This window comes from Phytophthora parasitica (assembly GCF_000247585.1).
Source record: "Phytophthora parasitica INRA-310 unplaced genomic scaffold supercont2.37, whole genome shotgun sequence".
Taxonomy (NCBI): domain Eukaryota; phylum Oomycota; class Peronosporomycetes; order Peronosporales; family Peronosporaceae; genus Phytophthora; species Phytophthora nicotianae.
Window position 1 is genome coordinate 33,419 of NW_008649023.1, and position 12,550 is coordinate 45,968.

At 50.4% G+C, this 12,550-nt stretch overlaps 5 protein-coding genes across 8 annotated transcripts; 2 read left to right on the top strand and 3 right to left on the bottom strand.

The window, feature by feature from the left end:
• Positions 1 to 161: 161 nt before the first annotated feature.
• PPTG_13793 (hypothetical protein) lies at positions 162 to 490 on the bottom strand (the record flags this gene model as incomplete). Its single annotated transcript, XM_008910195.1, has 2 exons — positions 162 to 326; positions 398 to 490. 2 exons carry the CDS (start codon positions 488 to 490, stop codon positions 162 to 164), a joined length of 258 nt encoding a protein of 85 aa, XP_008908443.1.
• Positions 491 to 1,858: 1,368 nt separating this feature from the next.
• On the top strand, positions 1,859 to 8,320 carry PPTG_13794 (hypothetical protein). Its single transcript, XM_008910196.1, has one exon. The coding sequence runs from the start codon at positions 1,956 to 1,958 to the stop codon at positions 8,091 to 8,093; it is 6,138 nt and encodes a 2,045-aa protein (XP_008908444.1). The 5' UTR covers positions 1,859 to 1,955; the 3' UTR covers positions 8,094 to 8,320.
• On the bottom strand, positions 7,640 to 8,562 carry PPTG_13795 (the record flags this gene model as incomplete). 2 transcript variants are annotated; one of them, XM_008910198.1, is made up of 2 exons in its annotated part: positions 7,640 to 8,270; positions 8,346 to 8,562. In XM_008910198.1, coding segments are annotated over 2 exons (331 nt in total), but the record flags the coding sequence as incomplete, so codon positions are not given. The 2 variants fall into 2 exon arrangements, with proteins under 2 accessions (XP_008908446.1, XP_008908445.1); XM_008910197.1 differs by having other exon boundaries at positions 8,104 to 8,562.
• A 78-nt stretch (positions 8,563 to 8,640) lies between these two features.
• On the top strand, positions 8,641 to 12,066 carry PPTG_13796 (hypothetical protein). Of its 3 annotated transcripts, XM_008910199.1 has the most exons (6): positions 8,680 to 8,900; positions 8,979 to 9,098; positions 9,169 to 9,544; positions 9,610 to 9,717; positions 9,779 to 9,895; positions 9,968 to 12,066. In XM_008910199.1, the coding sequence occupies exons 1-6, from the start codon at positions 8,740 to 8,742 to the stop codon at positions 10,997 to 10,999; spliced, it is 1,914 nt and encodes a 637-aa protein (XP_008908447.1). In that variant the 5' UTR covers positions 8,680 to 8,739; the 3' UTR covers positions 11,000 to 12,066. The 3 variants fall into 3 exon arrangements, with proteins under 3 accessions (XP_008908449.1, XP_008908447.1, XP_008908448.1); XM_008910201.1 differs by having other exon boundaries at positions 8,641 to 8,900; positions 8,979 to 9,544; XM_008910200.1 differs by having other exon boundaries at positions 8,680 to 9,098.
• On the bottom strand, positions 9,897 to 12,173 carry PPTG_13797 (hypothetical protein). Its single transcript, XM_008910202.1, has one exon. The coding sequence runs from the start codon at positions 11,652 to 11,654 to the stop codon at positions 11,085 to 11,087; it is 570 nt and encodes a 189-aa protein (XP_008908450.1). The 5' UTR covers positions 11,655 to 12,173; the 3' UTR covers positions 9,897 to 11,084.
• Between the last annotated feature and the right edge of the window lie 377 nt (positions 12,174 to 12,550).

The following is a 12,550-nucleotide window of genomic DNA, read 5'->3' on the forward strand; positions in this document are numbered from 1 at the left end:
TATGGTGAAAGTGCTACGATGCAACTCCGTTAGCAACCGAATCCTACCACCGAGCACTCCTTCAATGCCAAATGCGGTCCGAGTGTTGATCGGGCACGCGATCGTCAGCGCCGTGCAGTCTCGGAGCTCTTCTCGGATACTCTGCTGGATCTGTCGAACCGTCAGCGATGGTCTTTCTCAAGGTCGATCGATGTAGTGGCCTCGTCCATCAGAACCACCTTCGAACGCATCAGCAGTGCACGAGCAATGGACACGAGCTGGCGTTCATCCACACTGAAATTCGAGCCCTTTTCGTCCACGGAATCGTGCAGCGAGATGATGGCCTTCTACAACGACGCTGAATTACAACATTCTGCTCGTCCACGAACTGGTCGAACGAGTCCAAATTGGAACGCACCGTGCCCAAGAACAGCACGGGGTCCTGCTGGATGAGAGCGATGTTGGAACTCAAGTCGTGCAACGTGAGCTTGTTGATGTCCACGCCGTCCATCGTGATGGAGTTCGAACGGCGGTTTCTCCGCTGCAGTGTTAGTCAGAACTGCCTCCGTCGGCATCTCCGTGAACATCTGCATACGCTTACAATCACCATCCGAATCTGCAACTAAGGCCCGTTCTCAACCGAAGCGTTTTTCGGACGCATGCGTGCTTAACAACCACTTTGTTATTTGTTAGGCTGTGCAATCGGCCCATAGGCAGCACGTTTTGTTCGAGTTTTAGTCAATCAAAGACCTCCCCTAACCCAACAGTTATACTCTCCCTTTAACCTCCAAGGTAGCAGTGTTTTACAGTAAAGATCGCAACAACAATGGCTCTGTATCCTCAAAGATCTCCAAGGGGACCTTAGCGAGAGAGACGATGCATCCCTGCTGCGCGCCAACGCCGCAGCCTGAGGTCCACCGGATTTTTTTCGTACGGCTCCCACACAAGATGCCCCTCCGCGATTAAACCACTTTTACCAGCAGGAACGTCCCCGCCTTGTCGCTCAATCTGCGTGCTTTGACCATAGCCCTAGGAGGGCTCGTTATTATTACCAGTAGTTTGGTAGCGGTTTATCGCCAGGCTAGAACTGCTAGAACACAACATGACTGGCTATTATTCTGCCAATGATAGTCAAGTATTTTGAATTGCGATGTTTAGGGTACGCATGCAACGCATGCGTCCCTCTGACGCCTCGGTTGAGAACAGGCCTAACAGGTAATGCGCATCGTTCAGTTCAGGAGCCGAGTTACATTAAACGTGAACGTGAGCGACACACCGACCAGTCCAGCGACCGATGGTGACCGAAAATTGGTCATTTATCGTAGAGAGCATTAGCCCAGAAGCTTAAAGTCAAATAATACACGTTAACCGATTTCTAAACCTCGTTAGCGATTGTTCCGCACGAGGCGTAAAATGTTTCGTGCAAAATGCACGGCGATTTCCAGTGCAATTTTGCATTTCGCCTATTTGACTTAGAATTGTATACTTGCAATCTTTCGTTTTGAAAAAAGTATTTTAGCATTTCAAAACGTAAAAGAAACACTTTTTTGAATGTGCAATAAAGAATTATTTTTAGAAAAAATAGTTTGTTTCTTTAAAAAAAATACTTTGAATGAGTTTCATTTTTTTGGCGTTGTGACGGTGTGAACTTCATTAGTATAATATTTTAATATTAATAATTATCCAAATATCCAGAGCTTCCCGGGCGGTGAATGTTTTTGTGCAATCATTTCAATAAACCCATTTCATTGTGACCCTAAAAGCGAATTTATGGGTAGTGTACTCATAAATTCGCTTTTTGGGTGTCAAGGTGCCTATAAAATCATTTTTTGGGTCACGGATGGCATTAAGCCCAAAAAATCTTTTTGGTTTTATTTTTGAGCTGAATACCATCCAACGGACAGAATCGACCTATAAATTTGCTTTTGGGTCAACATTTTTGGAGAGCACCAAAAAATCACCAGAAGTTGGTACCCATGGCGTCGTGGGCGGCGTTGAACGTGGCTGGTGGCGACGCGCGAGCCAATCTCACAGAGCAGCGTGCCACAGAGGAAGCTCAAGACGCCGATAACACTGCTGTGTACGAACGAGCGCTGCGCTGCCAGCAGCAACGGCAGGCCGCGGAGGCCAAGGCGCTGTATCTGCAGCTACTAAGCGGCCATGTGCGCGTAAGTCCTCGCCTCGAGTATCTATGCAACAAGAATGTGGCCACAATGGAGCAAGAAGCGCAGTCTTTCGAGAACGCGCTCGAGTACTTCGCCGCAGCCTTAGCGCTTGACGCCACAGACGTCGTGGTCTGGTACCAGATGGCCTCAACTGCCTTGGAGACGGGCAAGCTGTGGCTCGCGCGGAGGACACTGGAGGAAGGACTTAAGGTGGACGCTACATACTGGCCATTGGTCGAGACACTGGTCCAAGTTTTGAGCCAAATTGGGGACGAGGAAGAGTACCAGAGAGTAGCGCATTATCTGCGCCAGAACGACCCTCACTGTGCGACTTTGAAGGCTCTAGACGGTCAGAAGAAACGAGCGAGGCCTCCAACGGCACGAGACTTAAAGCTGTTGAAGCGAGCGAAGAAAAAACTGCAACATTTAGAGGAAATCGCAGACGATGGAGTGAAAAAGAGGAGAAAACTACAACAAGAGATGAATGACGAGCTGAAGACTAGGATGCAGCCCAGGAGCTACGAGCTGCAGCAGCCATCGTGGACAGCACTTGGGAAATTATTATTGGAGGCATTTGAAGAGAATAACAGGAGCGAACATGCAGATGTAGTGCGGACGGCGGTGGAGATAAAGACGGCATTTGATGAGCAGGAAGTGAAGAAGGATGTGGAGATAGAGAGCGAAAATTTAGAGACGAAGGACGAGAAGGTCGATGCAGACGAGCAAGCAAAGCAGGATAATCCTCCTCCAGCAAAGCGTGCGAAACACAAGGAGACAGCAAAAGTTACTGCTGCTTTGGAGACGTCTCTTTCAACAGGAATTTCTGATAATGACACACAAGACAGCAGTATTTACTTAAGTGACCTGTTGGAGCTACAGCCCAGAAGGAAGTCACGTCGTAATGAGGAACGACTGCGAGAAGAACATGCTGCAGCAGTGAGGAAAGCCCGCGAACAGGATCTGGCGTATCGACTGGGAGCGTTCCTTCCAAACTATATCGACAAACAAGACAGGGAGTCTACACCTGAGTCTGCTTCGATCGAATGGCTGCCACCTCTGAATGTTGAGCTGGTTGATACTGAGTTCATCATCTCTGATGGCACCAAGAAAACCCTCTCGAAGACAGTATCGTTCGTGTTATCGTCTACAGAAGGATCTACAAGTAATACCGAACTGCAGTCTTCACAGACATCTTCACGAGAACATACAGCGCCGACGGTATCACCGCGTGTCGAGTGTGTGACTGGAAGAAAGATATCGTCTTTTATCAGCGACAATGAAGTTTTACCTCGTGCAGTAATGGACTGGATACGTCACTATCTCAACCACTGCGGTACATGGTCCCATTTGAAGCTTGGAGGTGACGAAGATATTCACCAAGTGTGTACGTGGCTGGAGAAGGCACTAAATGGAGAACTAGATGTCGCTAGAGTGACAACACCCACGCAATCCTCTGTAATTACCGTTGCAGATCACTCTCTAACTCAAAGCAGTCGCTTCGAAGGGAATGGATTAACGCTCGGTGCTCAGCTTTTTCTATTGGAACTACACTTCGATACGATTCTACAGCAGCCTATCCGTGGGAAAAAGCGACGTAGGATGAGGAAACTGGTGGAAACTCAGTTATCTCAAGCCCAGAAGCTGCTGTTCGAGTTTGGCTGGTTGGAGGACGCTGAGGAAACGTCGAGGAGTCCCACAGGAGGCGAATTTCTGCGATTACTCTGGCTTATTGCGCGCATGTACGAGCGTTGCGGATACCCTCAAATGGCGCAGCACTACTTCATTAAATGCAGAGAGAAACTACTTGAGCTCAACGAAGACGATGGCAACAGTGCTGCCTCATTTCGAGTCGATTTGCCCAATCAAAAGACTGGAAACAAGATCACGTTGACGATTTTGGACGAGAAGATCTCCGGATTGCGCTTCTCAGACGTTTGTTCCGAGGCTCGACGCTTATTTGAAGCTGGAGATCATGATCGCGTCGTCTCGGTTCTGCTTGGACACTTCTTCCCTTCTAATCAATCTCCTCGAATAGCGGATTTTTTGAACGAATTCGAGACTGACAACGACGATCTGCCTCGTGGTGGCCACAGCAAAAAACTCTTCGAGATGTTGCTCGAGTCAATTGGTCAAAGCTCCAAGTTTACGGATGAAGACACAGTGCTGTTCCTGCTGACTAGTCTTTACTTTGTGGTCGATTTTCTGGATGGATTGGAGGTGAAGAAAGAAACAAACACGACTGATGAATTGATAGATGAAGCATGTATGAACGCTCTCGCTGCTACGGATTTCTTACTAGCGCAGCTTATCCAAAACAACTCTGAACGGATAGCCAACCGGGACCATCGATTGTTGCTACGTGGACTGTGTGTGAGATGTCTGAAGCCCTCGATTCTCCTGCGATTCGATTCTCCTAACGACATCCTGACGATGATGCGAACTGTGTTGGACATGGAAGATTGTACCGATGACGATAGAAGGATTGGAGTGGATGCCATGGCTCGACTGCTGCACGTGATTCGGTCGCTATCGTGTGAAGAATTCCGAAATTTGTTCACGCTGGTGCCTCATCCTGTAAAGAGGAAGCAGCCACGTCGTGATCGAATTCGGGTGGTTCTCGAGGAATTACTACGCTTCTTGAACAGAGCCTTTCAGGCCGATAAGGAACTTGCGGCATCATTTCCGCTGCTGAAACGATCTGCCCTTATGACGTTGTGCTGTACATTGATGAAAGAAGAGGAAGAGACGATGGCTCGAAGTGATGCCAAGACACCAAAGCAACTGTTTGGCAACGGAGCCATCTTGTTCGTGCTCCTGTTTGAGAGTTGCTATCGACCAGATCCAACTACGTTACCTACTCAACTGGTCAAGTTGATTCATCTTCTTCACGAGCGACTCGGACAACATGGCATCTGCAGCTTGACGTACTTTACTGAGACTTCTGGAGATGCTTGTAAGAGCGCGTGCTTCCTCGAGACGTGCACAGTGCTGCTGAGCAAGTTCGTCCAGCAGAAGACAAGCGTTCGGGACAGCACAAAGTCTTCGATTAAATCCGATGAAGACAGTGCTGAAGAGGACGAAGAAGAAGCTCAAGATCGATTCCAAAACGAGGTCTGTCAGTGCTATCGTTGCTTGTACGATGTGCAGGTTCTACCTGGATGTGAAGACCACAAAACGGGGACCAGTTTTACGTCACTCCAGAGCGCAAAACAGTCTGTTAAACATGAGGACGCGCTGCGTTTGGCTCGCTTTGCGGTGCCGATTCTGTTAGCTACAAAGCCGAAGAACAATGGTCAGAAGAAAGAGCGACTCAAGCTCCTGTATGCTGTACGAGATGCCCTCTCTGACTCAAGCTTCGCTGCACTCTCAGTACATCCAGCTACGGTCTCTCCACTGTTAGAGACGTATCTAACGCCACGCGGTCTGCTACAGGGAAATGTCTCCCCACCGTTCCCTCTTGATACCAGCAACGTGACAGCTACGTCGACGGATGAAGCCTGTTTGGACCATTTATGGTACTTGATGGGGGCAAATTTCATTCTCGGACGTGTCAAACGACGAGGAAATCTTGGAGAGTTGACGGAGATGGAGCAACATGTACGAGAACGGGTGGAGTTTTTGATGAAAGACGTGTTGTATTACCATCCGGATCGAATCGACTCGTGGATTCGTTTGGGAAAGACAATGAAGGAACTGTATCATGCTGCTACGGATGCATTCGCGGCTGTGCTCGGACGGAAGCTTCGAATCCAAGCATTCCAGTGGTATACAGCCAAATTCGCCACAGACTCGTTGGAAAGCACTCAAGGACAGAGTGACTCCGACATGTTTTCGTTCAAGAACGTCGTATTGGGTTGGGATTTGTTCAAGAGAATCAAAGAGTGGCAAGGTAAAGACAACGATGGACACAAAACTGGCATCAAGCTCTCTAAAGATCCAAAAGAAGAGTCCAAAGAGAGTGCTGTCCAGGACCAAATACCTCAGAACAAGATCCCCATTGAAGAGTTTGCCACGACATATATCACACAAGTGATTGAGTTTGCTAGAAGATGCTTCGAGATGGCTGCACGACTGGCTGAAGAGGCCGTTAAGAAGCACAAGGCAATGTTACAAGACAAAAGTGATGAAGATGATGACGTTGATGAAGAGCTGGATGAATTGCAAAACAAGATTATCGAGTGCAACGAAGAGTGCGGCTTGCTGCTGTATAATGTTTTACAGGAGTATTCTCTAATGAAGGAGATGAACCTCGCACTGTTTCCTCGTGATGTGTATTCACGTTTAGTCACGAAGACGCTCGCATACTTCCGCCGAGGTCTGGAGATCTGTGAGTCCAACGAGGACGCCCATGAAGATCACTTTCGTCTGCTCTACATGATCGGCAAGACGTTGAAGAAAAGACGATGGTGCGAGCTGCGTCTACAACAGTCAGACCCAGAGGCATTAGCGACTGCAACGGAGATGGCTGATTGCTTCTCTAAAGCCGAAGCTGCTCGCGAAGAAGGCGACAGGGAGCACGCTCTCGTTCACGCATTTTATTCGCTTCAAGCATTGCGGATAGACCTCACAGTCAGCGAGTCTCCGTCTACAGCGGCGTTGCGCTTGGTATGTAGCCATTTTTACGAAGAAGATGAAGAGGAAGACGACGATAGTGTCGACTCCGCTGGTGATGAGAAGAACAGCCAGGCATCAACCGTCTCTGATACTGTGAAGGACACCAGCTCCAAGACTACAGAGCCCGATACTAACACCAGCTCGAGGAAGGACGAGGTTCTTGCGCTGCTATTGGAAGCTGAACGTGATGATTCCGTGCGTGAATTAAACGTCACTCTCGCTCGAGGTTGGCTTGCTCTGAATATTATCGAGGCGCTGGAGTCCATTCCAGACGAAGACCGATACTTCCATCCGTCTCGTTATGTGCTGGCACGTATCGTGTACTGGCTGTCGACTTACTATTCGGCGCTTGAGCAAAGTACATACAAGAACGACAACGTTACCGCACTGCTCAATGCGTTGCAAGCTCGTCGAAGCGAAGACAAAGTCGTGGGTCCTTCTGACGCAGCAGCAAGAGCGTTAAAAGAAATGGCTCCCATCTTCGACAAGAGGCGACCGCAGGTTGTAGCGATCTGGTTTTCCGAATACATTCCGACAGCGAAGAAGTTTGAGGAGCTGAATCAACGACAAATGAAGTATGATTATTATCGACTGAAGTACTGGCGATTCTACATCGCTCTGCTGCGAGAGAATGCTGCGTACGGAAGGCTGAAGGAAGTGGGAGCTTGGGTGCTGGCGTGCAAGGAAGAGCACGATGTGATTGATATCATGCTTGGTATAGTACTGGAAGCACGAGGTAAAGTGCTTCGCAGCAGACTCCAAGAGTTCATTGACACAACGGAGAGAGCTGAGATCGATAGACCGATGAATGTGATGACTCCGAGCCAATTACCAGAAAGCCAACCAGTGGACGCGCTACTTAAGCAGCTAGCCAAGACGTATACTTACTATCTGGAAGTGCTCAGTGCTCAGCAACGTCTAAAGCAGGTGATGGACAACTGCGGGTTGTTGTTGGAGAACGCTGAGCTTCCTATGGTAGCCTTGTTCTTCATGGGAGCTATTAAGTACCCGACAGATATCTGTCTATTGGAGAAGGACGCAATGATTCTGGATCGAGATTTTAACGCCAACGTCACGGCTATCATGAACGCTCTACGTCGGGACGAGCTGCCTCCTCGTATCTTTGATGCTCTAGGCAGAGAAGCGTGGAAGGCCTTTTTAGACGCTGCACGGTCGTTCTGCGAAGATAAGTGGCCTGAGCGTTCAGGTAAAGGCAAGCCAAGTAAGAAGCACACGCGACCGAAGGCAGCCAATGCTACAGCTCCGTCGAATGTTGCAGCTGCTAGCCCTGCTGTCCCCAACTTAAGCCCGGCAGCTGCAATCGGACCGAGTTAAGTCGTTAAGGTAATAAAGGTGCACTGAAGAATTTATTATGTACAATGATCCTCACTTTTGGCTCTAAGAAGAGTGCAGTCCGTGGTCCAGCAGCACGCAGTGGATATCCTGCTCCACGCGGCGAATGTGCTCTTGAATGGCAGTCGGATCCGTATCATTCGCGTGGCTCTGGAAACCCTGCAACAGAACCAACAACGTGCCATAGTTAACTCTGCTGCTGTAACAACTAAGTATCCTGGCTGTCCTAGTTACCTGTACGGATCGCGCGAATCGACGGTAGAACTCACGCGTGTTGGGTTCGAGTTGGCGGCTCTCGCGAAGGATGAGACGGTACAAACTGCGCGAGTTGCGCTGAGCTTGAGCGAGTGTAAGCGGCATGGCGAATTGTAGCCGGTGGAACAGGAAATGAGGCGAGGCGTGGCAAGCATGCTCGCCGCTACAAAAAAGGCAACAACTTGCCAAAGACATGCATTCACCAAAGTTGCACCTCCTTCACACGTCGCATACTATTTCTATTGGCCAAAACTTCGCCCATTCATGTTGCTGAAGAGTGACGGTCTTTTCAAAGTTTAATCCAATCGTAGGAGCTAAAATTGGCGCCAGATTCAAAGTCAAAGCTGCCGCCAAAGGCCGCGAAGCTTTAGCGATGGGCGTGACGGGCCTGCTGCCGGTGCTCAAGAGCGTCACGGACCAGGTGCACGTGTCCAAGTATGCAGGCAAGACGGTGGGTGTGGATGCCTCTGACTGGCTGTACAAGGGCGCGTATAGCTGCCCCGTGGACCTCGTGCTGGGGAGACCAACTGATGCGTGCGGAACGATTTAACCTCCGTTTTAGCATTCCCATCCTAAAATTAGTGCTAAAAAGTGCAACTGTACCTGCAACAGGTACCTAAACTACGCCATCCAGCATATTAAGCTGCTCCAAGAGCACAAGATCACACCCATTATGGTGTTTGATGGAGCTCCACTACCATCTAAAGCCCAGGAGAACGCTGCTCGTGGCAGGTCCGACAGATGAACTTGCAGCTAAAATTTAGCTTCATATAACTAGAACACTGTGGCATTGTCGCAATAGATCTCGCCGAGACTGGAAACTCAAGGCCAAGAAGCTGCTAGAGGCGAAAGAAGAGGATCAGGACCCTCGCGCAATCTTCTCAGCTTGCACGAGAGCTGTCTCGGTGACCAATGACATGGCCATGAAACTCATCGCCGTGCTGCGGCGGATGAACATCACATTCTACGTCGCGCCGTACGAGGCAGACGCTCAGCTGGCGTTTCTATCGAAACAGAAGATCGTGGACGTGGTTATCTCGCAGGATTCGGACTGTGTCCCGTATGGCGTCAAGACAGTGCTGTTTAAGCTGAGTCCGGATGGATGGGGCAGTGAACTCAAGAGGAGAAGTCTGGGTGCAAATGAAGAGCTGTCGTTCGTTGGGTGGACCGAAGAAATGGTTTGATGTATTGTAGGGGCTAAAGTGGAGAACCCACTGACAGATTGTGGACTTTGACTATTTAGTTTATTCAACTGTGCGTGCTGGCTGGATGCGACTACTGTCCGTCTGTCAGTGGCGTCGGCATTATCACAGCTTATAAGCTCGTGAGCACGTACAAGACGCCGACGGAGGTAGGAGTTCACATTAAGTTGAAGTAAGTTTATAGTACTAACAGTTACCGGTATCCTTTAGGTTTTGAAAGCATTGCAGCAGCAAAAAGGATCGTCAGTGCCTCAAGATTATCCAGAGCAGTTCTACTCGGCGATTCTCACATATCATCACCAGCTCGTGTTTGATCCCCGTGACGCAGTACGTTTGAATTGATTAGATATATTACCATTTTTTTTATTTCTAATGTTTTGTTTTTGCTTGATCTAACAGAAGTTGAAAATGCTGAGTCCTCTGGACATTTCGAAAGATATTCTGCCACTGGTGGATAAAGGACTTCACTTTCTCGGCAATGTGGAGCTTCGAGACGACGTGGTTGCGTCCATCGCGGCGGGCGAAATCCACCCAATAACACACGAAAGTTACGTGTGGAAAGATACAGCTGCGACCATGTTACTCGATGAGCAGACGACTTCAAAGCCAAACACAAGCAGAACCCGGTCCTCTACATCATCCGAAAGCAGCGGCATGATCCTGCCCCACCGACGTGACGACCAAAGCACTAACAACTCATCCCAAGAAGATCCAGTCAACACTCGAGCTGCGATTTCACGTCTCCGCTACGAGAAGCCACGCCCGTCATCGCGATCATCCTGGACGCACCTTGACAGCGTCTTGGGCTCTTCCGATCACATCGTCAACTTCCGAAGCCCAAAGGTAAGTGAGAACTTCAAGCCGCTCGCTGCCTTGCACGATCTCCCCAGCTCCAGCATCAACGCGCAGGATCTCAAGGAGTTCGAGCGTCGTCCTGTACGAGACCACGTTAAGCGCGTGCGAAACCCAGCTAATCGAAGACGAGATGGCAAAGGCAGCGGCTTTGAAGGGGAAGTACTGTGCAAGGTTGACCAAGGTCGCACGTCCAGCCTTGGACTCACCACAGACGACCGCCTGACAGATGAAGAGAACGCCCCTCCTCAAGCCAAGCGCCCTAAACTATCTGGCTGTCCCTTGTCGTCTTCGTCGTTGTCTTCACGGGTATCAGACGCCGGCAGTCAATCGCAGCTCGTCCGGCCGACACCGTTCGGCTGCGGACGGCCATCTAGCCCTACGGCCAGCAGCCATCTCAACTGGAAGCTGCCACCTCGACACTCACAACGTACTATACAGCAGAACGCCTTTGCCATGTCGGCAGAGGAGAAATGGGACCGTATTCTAGGCGACGAACTCGATACCGACAGCCAGGTAAGTGACCAAGGTCGTCCGCCTCTAGCTCCGATCAATGAGGTGCGCAGAGACGTTAGCTAGACGAGTGTTACACCACACAAACGTAGAGCAAAAGTCCTAGCAGTCGTCATTCCTACGGAATAAGCGCACCAAAAACCCTCCTGAGCTACAAGGCCAAGCCTTCTGTGGCCGGTCGAGCCTCGTCGTCTTTGCCGCCTCGCGCCGCTTGCAACGCGAAGAGCCGTCGTCTCCGGATCGCGTCCTCGTCTGCACTACTGAACCTGGGCGAGGCCGAGATGGCTACCCGTCCGGCTCCGAGCACTGCTACGGGGACCGGGACGAAGCTTGTACTCCTCCGGTTGTCCACGGGAATAGGCACAGGAGCCACCAACGCCGCACAGGTAGGCGCCTCGCGCGTCACGAAGCTCGTCTCTTCCATTGACTCTTCCAGCGCTCGCATCCAGAGCGAACTGCCGCCGTCTGAAGCGTGCGGAGCGCCGCCGTCGACGCCTCCTCGACGCCCAAAGCGGCCGCGCTGGTAGTCTCGTAACGGAGGCATTTTCTCTAGGAATCGTAGGTTAGCAGAGACCATCGCACGCTTACGACGCGGCTGGTCGTCGAGCTGGTTGTCCACGAGTCCCGCTTGGCGGAAATACACGTCGTCGCAACTCACGTGCTTGGCACTGGGCGACGTCTGCGGACGCGCGCGCTTGGTGGATCGAGCTCGAAGCGCCATGACGGACAAGTGGATGGGATCTGGTGGGTCTTAGTCGGTTGGTTCTTGGACGACTGAGTTGTGCTCGCTCCTGAGCTCGAGAGGCGCTTTGCTCGATCGTTTCACGCAAAGAGACGCGATGTGTATTTGATTCAAGGTGGAGCCTTGGGCTGGTCGCCGTATGGGTCTGGATTGTTTCTGTGTCTTCTCGCTCGATTTGTCCTTTGCAGGAGGTTGGCAGAGGCTCCACCAAAAAGCTGGCGTCGGTTGCAGTCTGGAAATATAAAGCGTAAGGGCTGGTAGGTTACTCTGTTGTTGAATATATTGAGAAGGACACGCTCGCACGTGCGATGGAGAGTGTAGCGCACGCCTCATGTAATGGAGTCTTGCTGCGAGTGTTTGAGGCCCTTGCCCTTCCTTCTCCAAGCCCGAGATACACGAGTCCGACTCCTCTGCCCAGCTGTGGATCGTCCGATTGAGTGATCTGTCGATGGAAGCACACCCATCGAGCTACGGGTTGAATGCCGCTGTGTAAAGCTTCACTGCAGTTGCCTTGGTGGTGGCATCTATCGGTCAGCTAACTTATGTAGCATACCGGTAGTGCTGAGATGCAGTTCACGGCCACTAGTGTCCACGAATGTGCATGTAGAACACGCAAATGCATGGATATTCGATCGACTACTTTATATGTGGAAGCATACTTCCGTCGGCTTTGGTAATTGCTGAGATTTCGAATCGCTTCGTGAGTCTCGGTCAAGGAGACGTCGGTTTACCGTTTCGACACGAACTTAAAGAGCTTCATCACGCTGTCGCTGCAATTCCAGCCCCAACACCGGCAACTGCAAACGACGCGTCATTATTAAAGGCCACCTTTTGCCTTTTGTTTCAAAGTTCAAAAACTAACTCTTGCGAGGGGG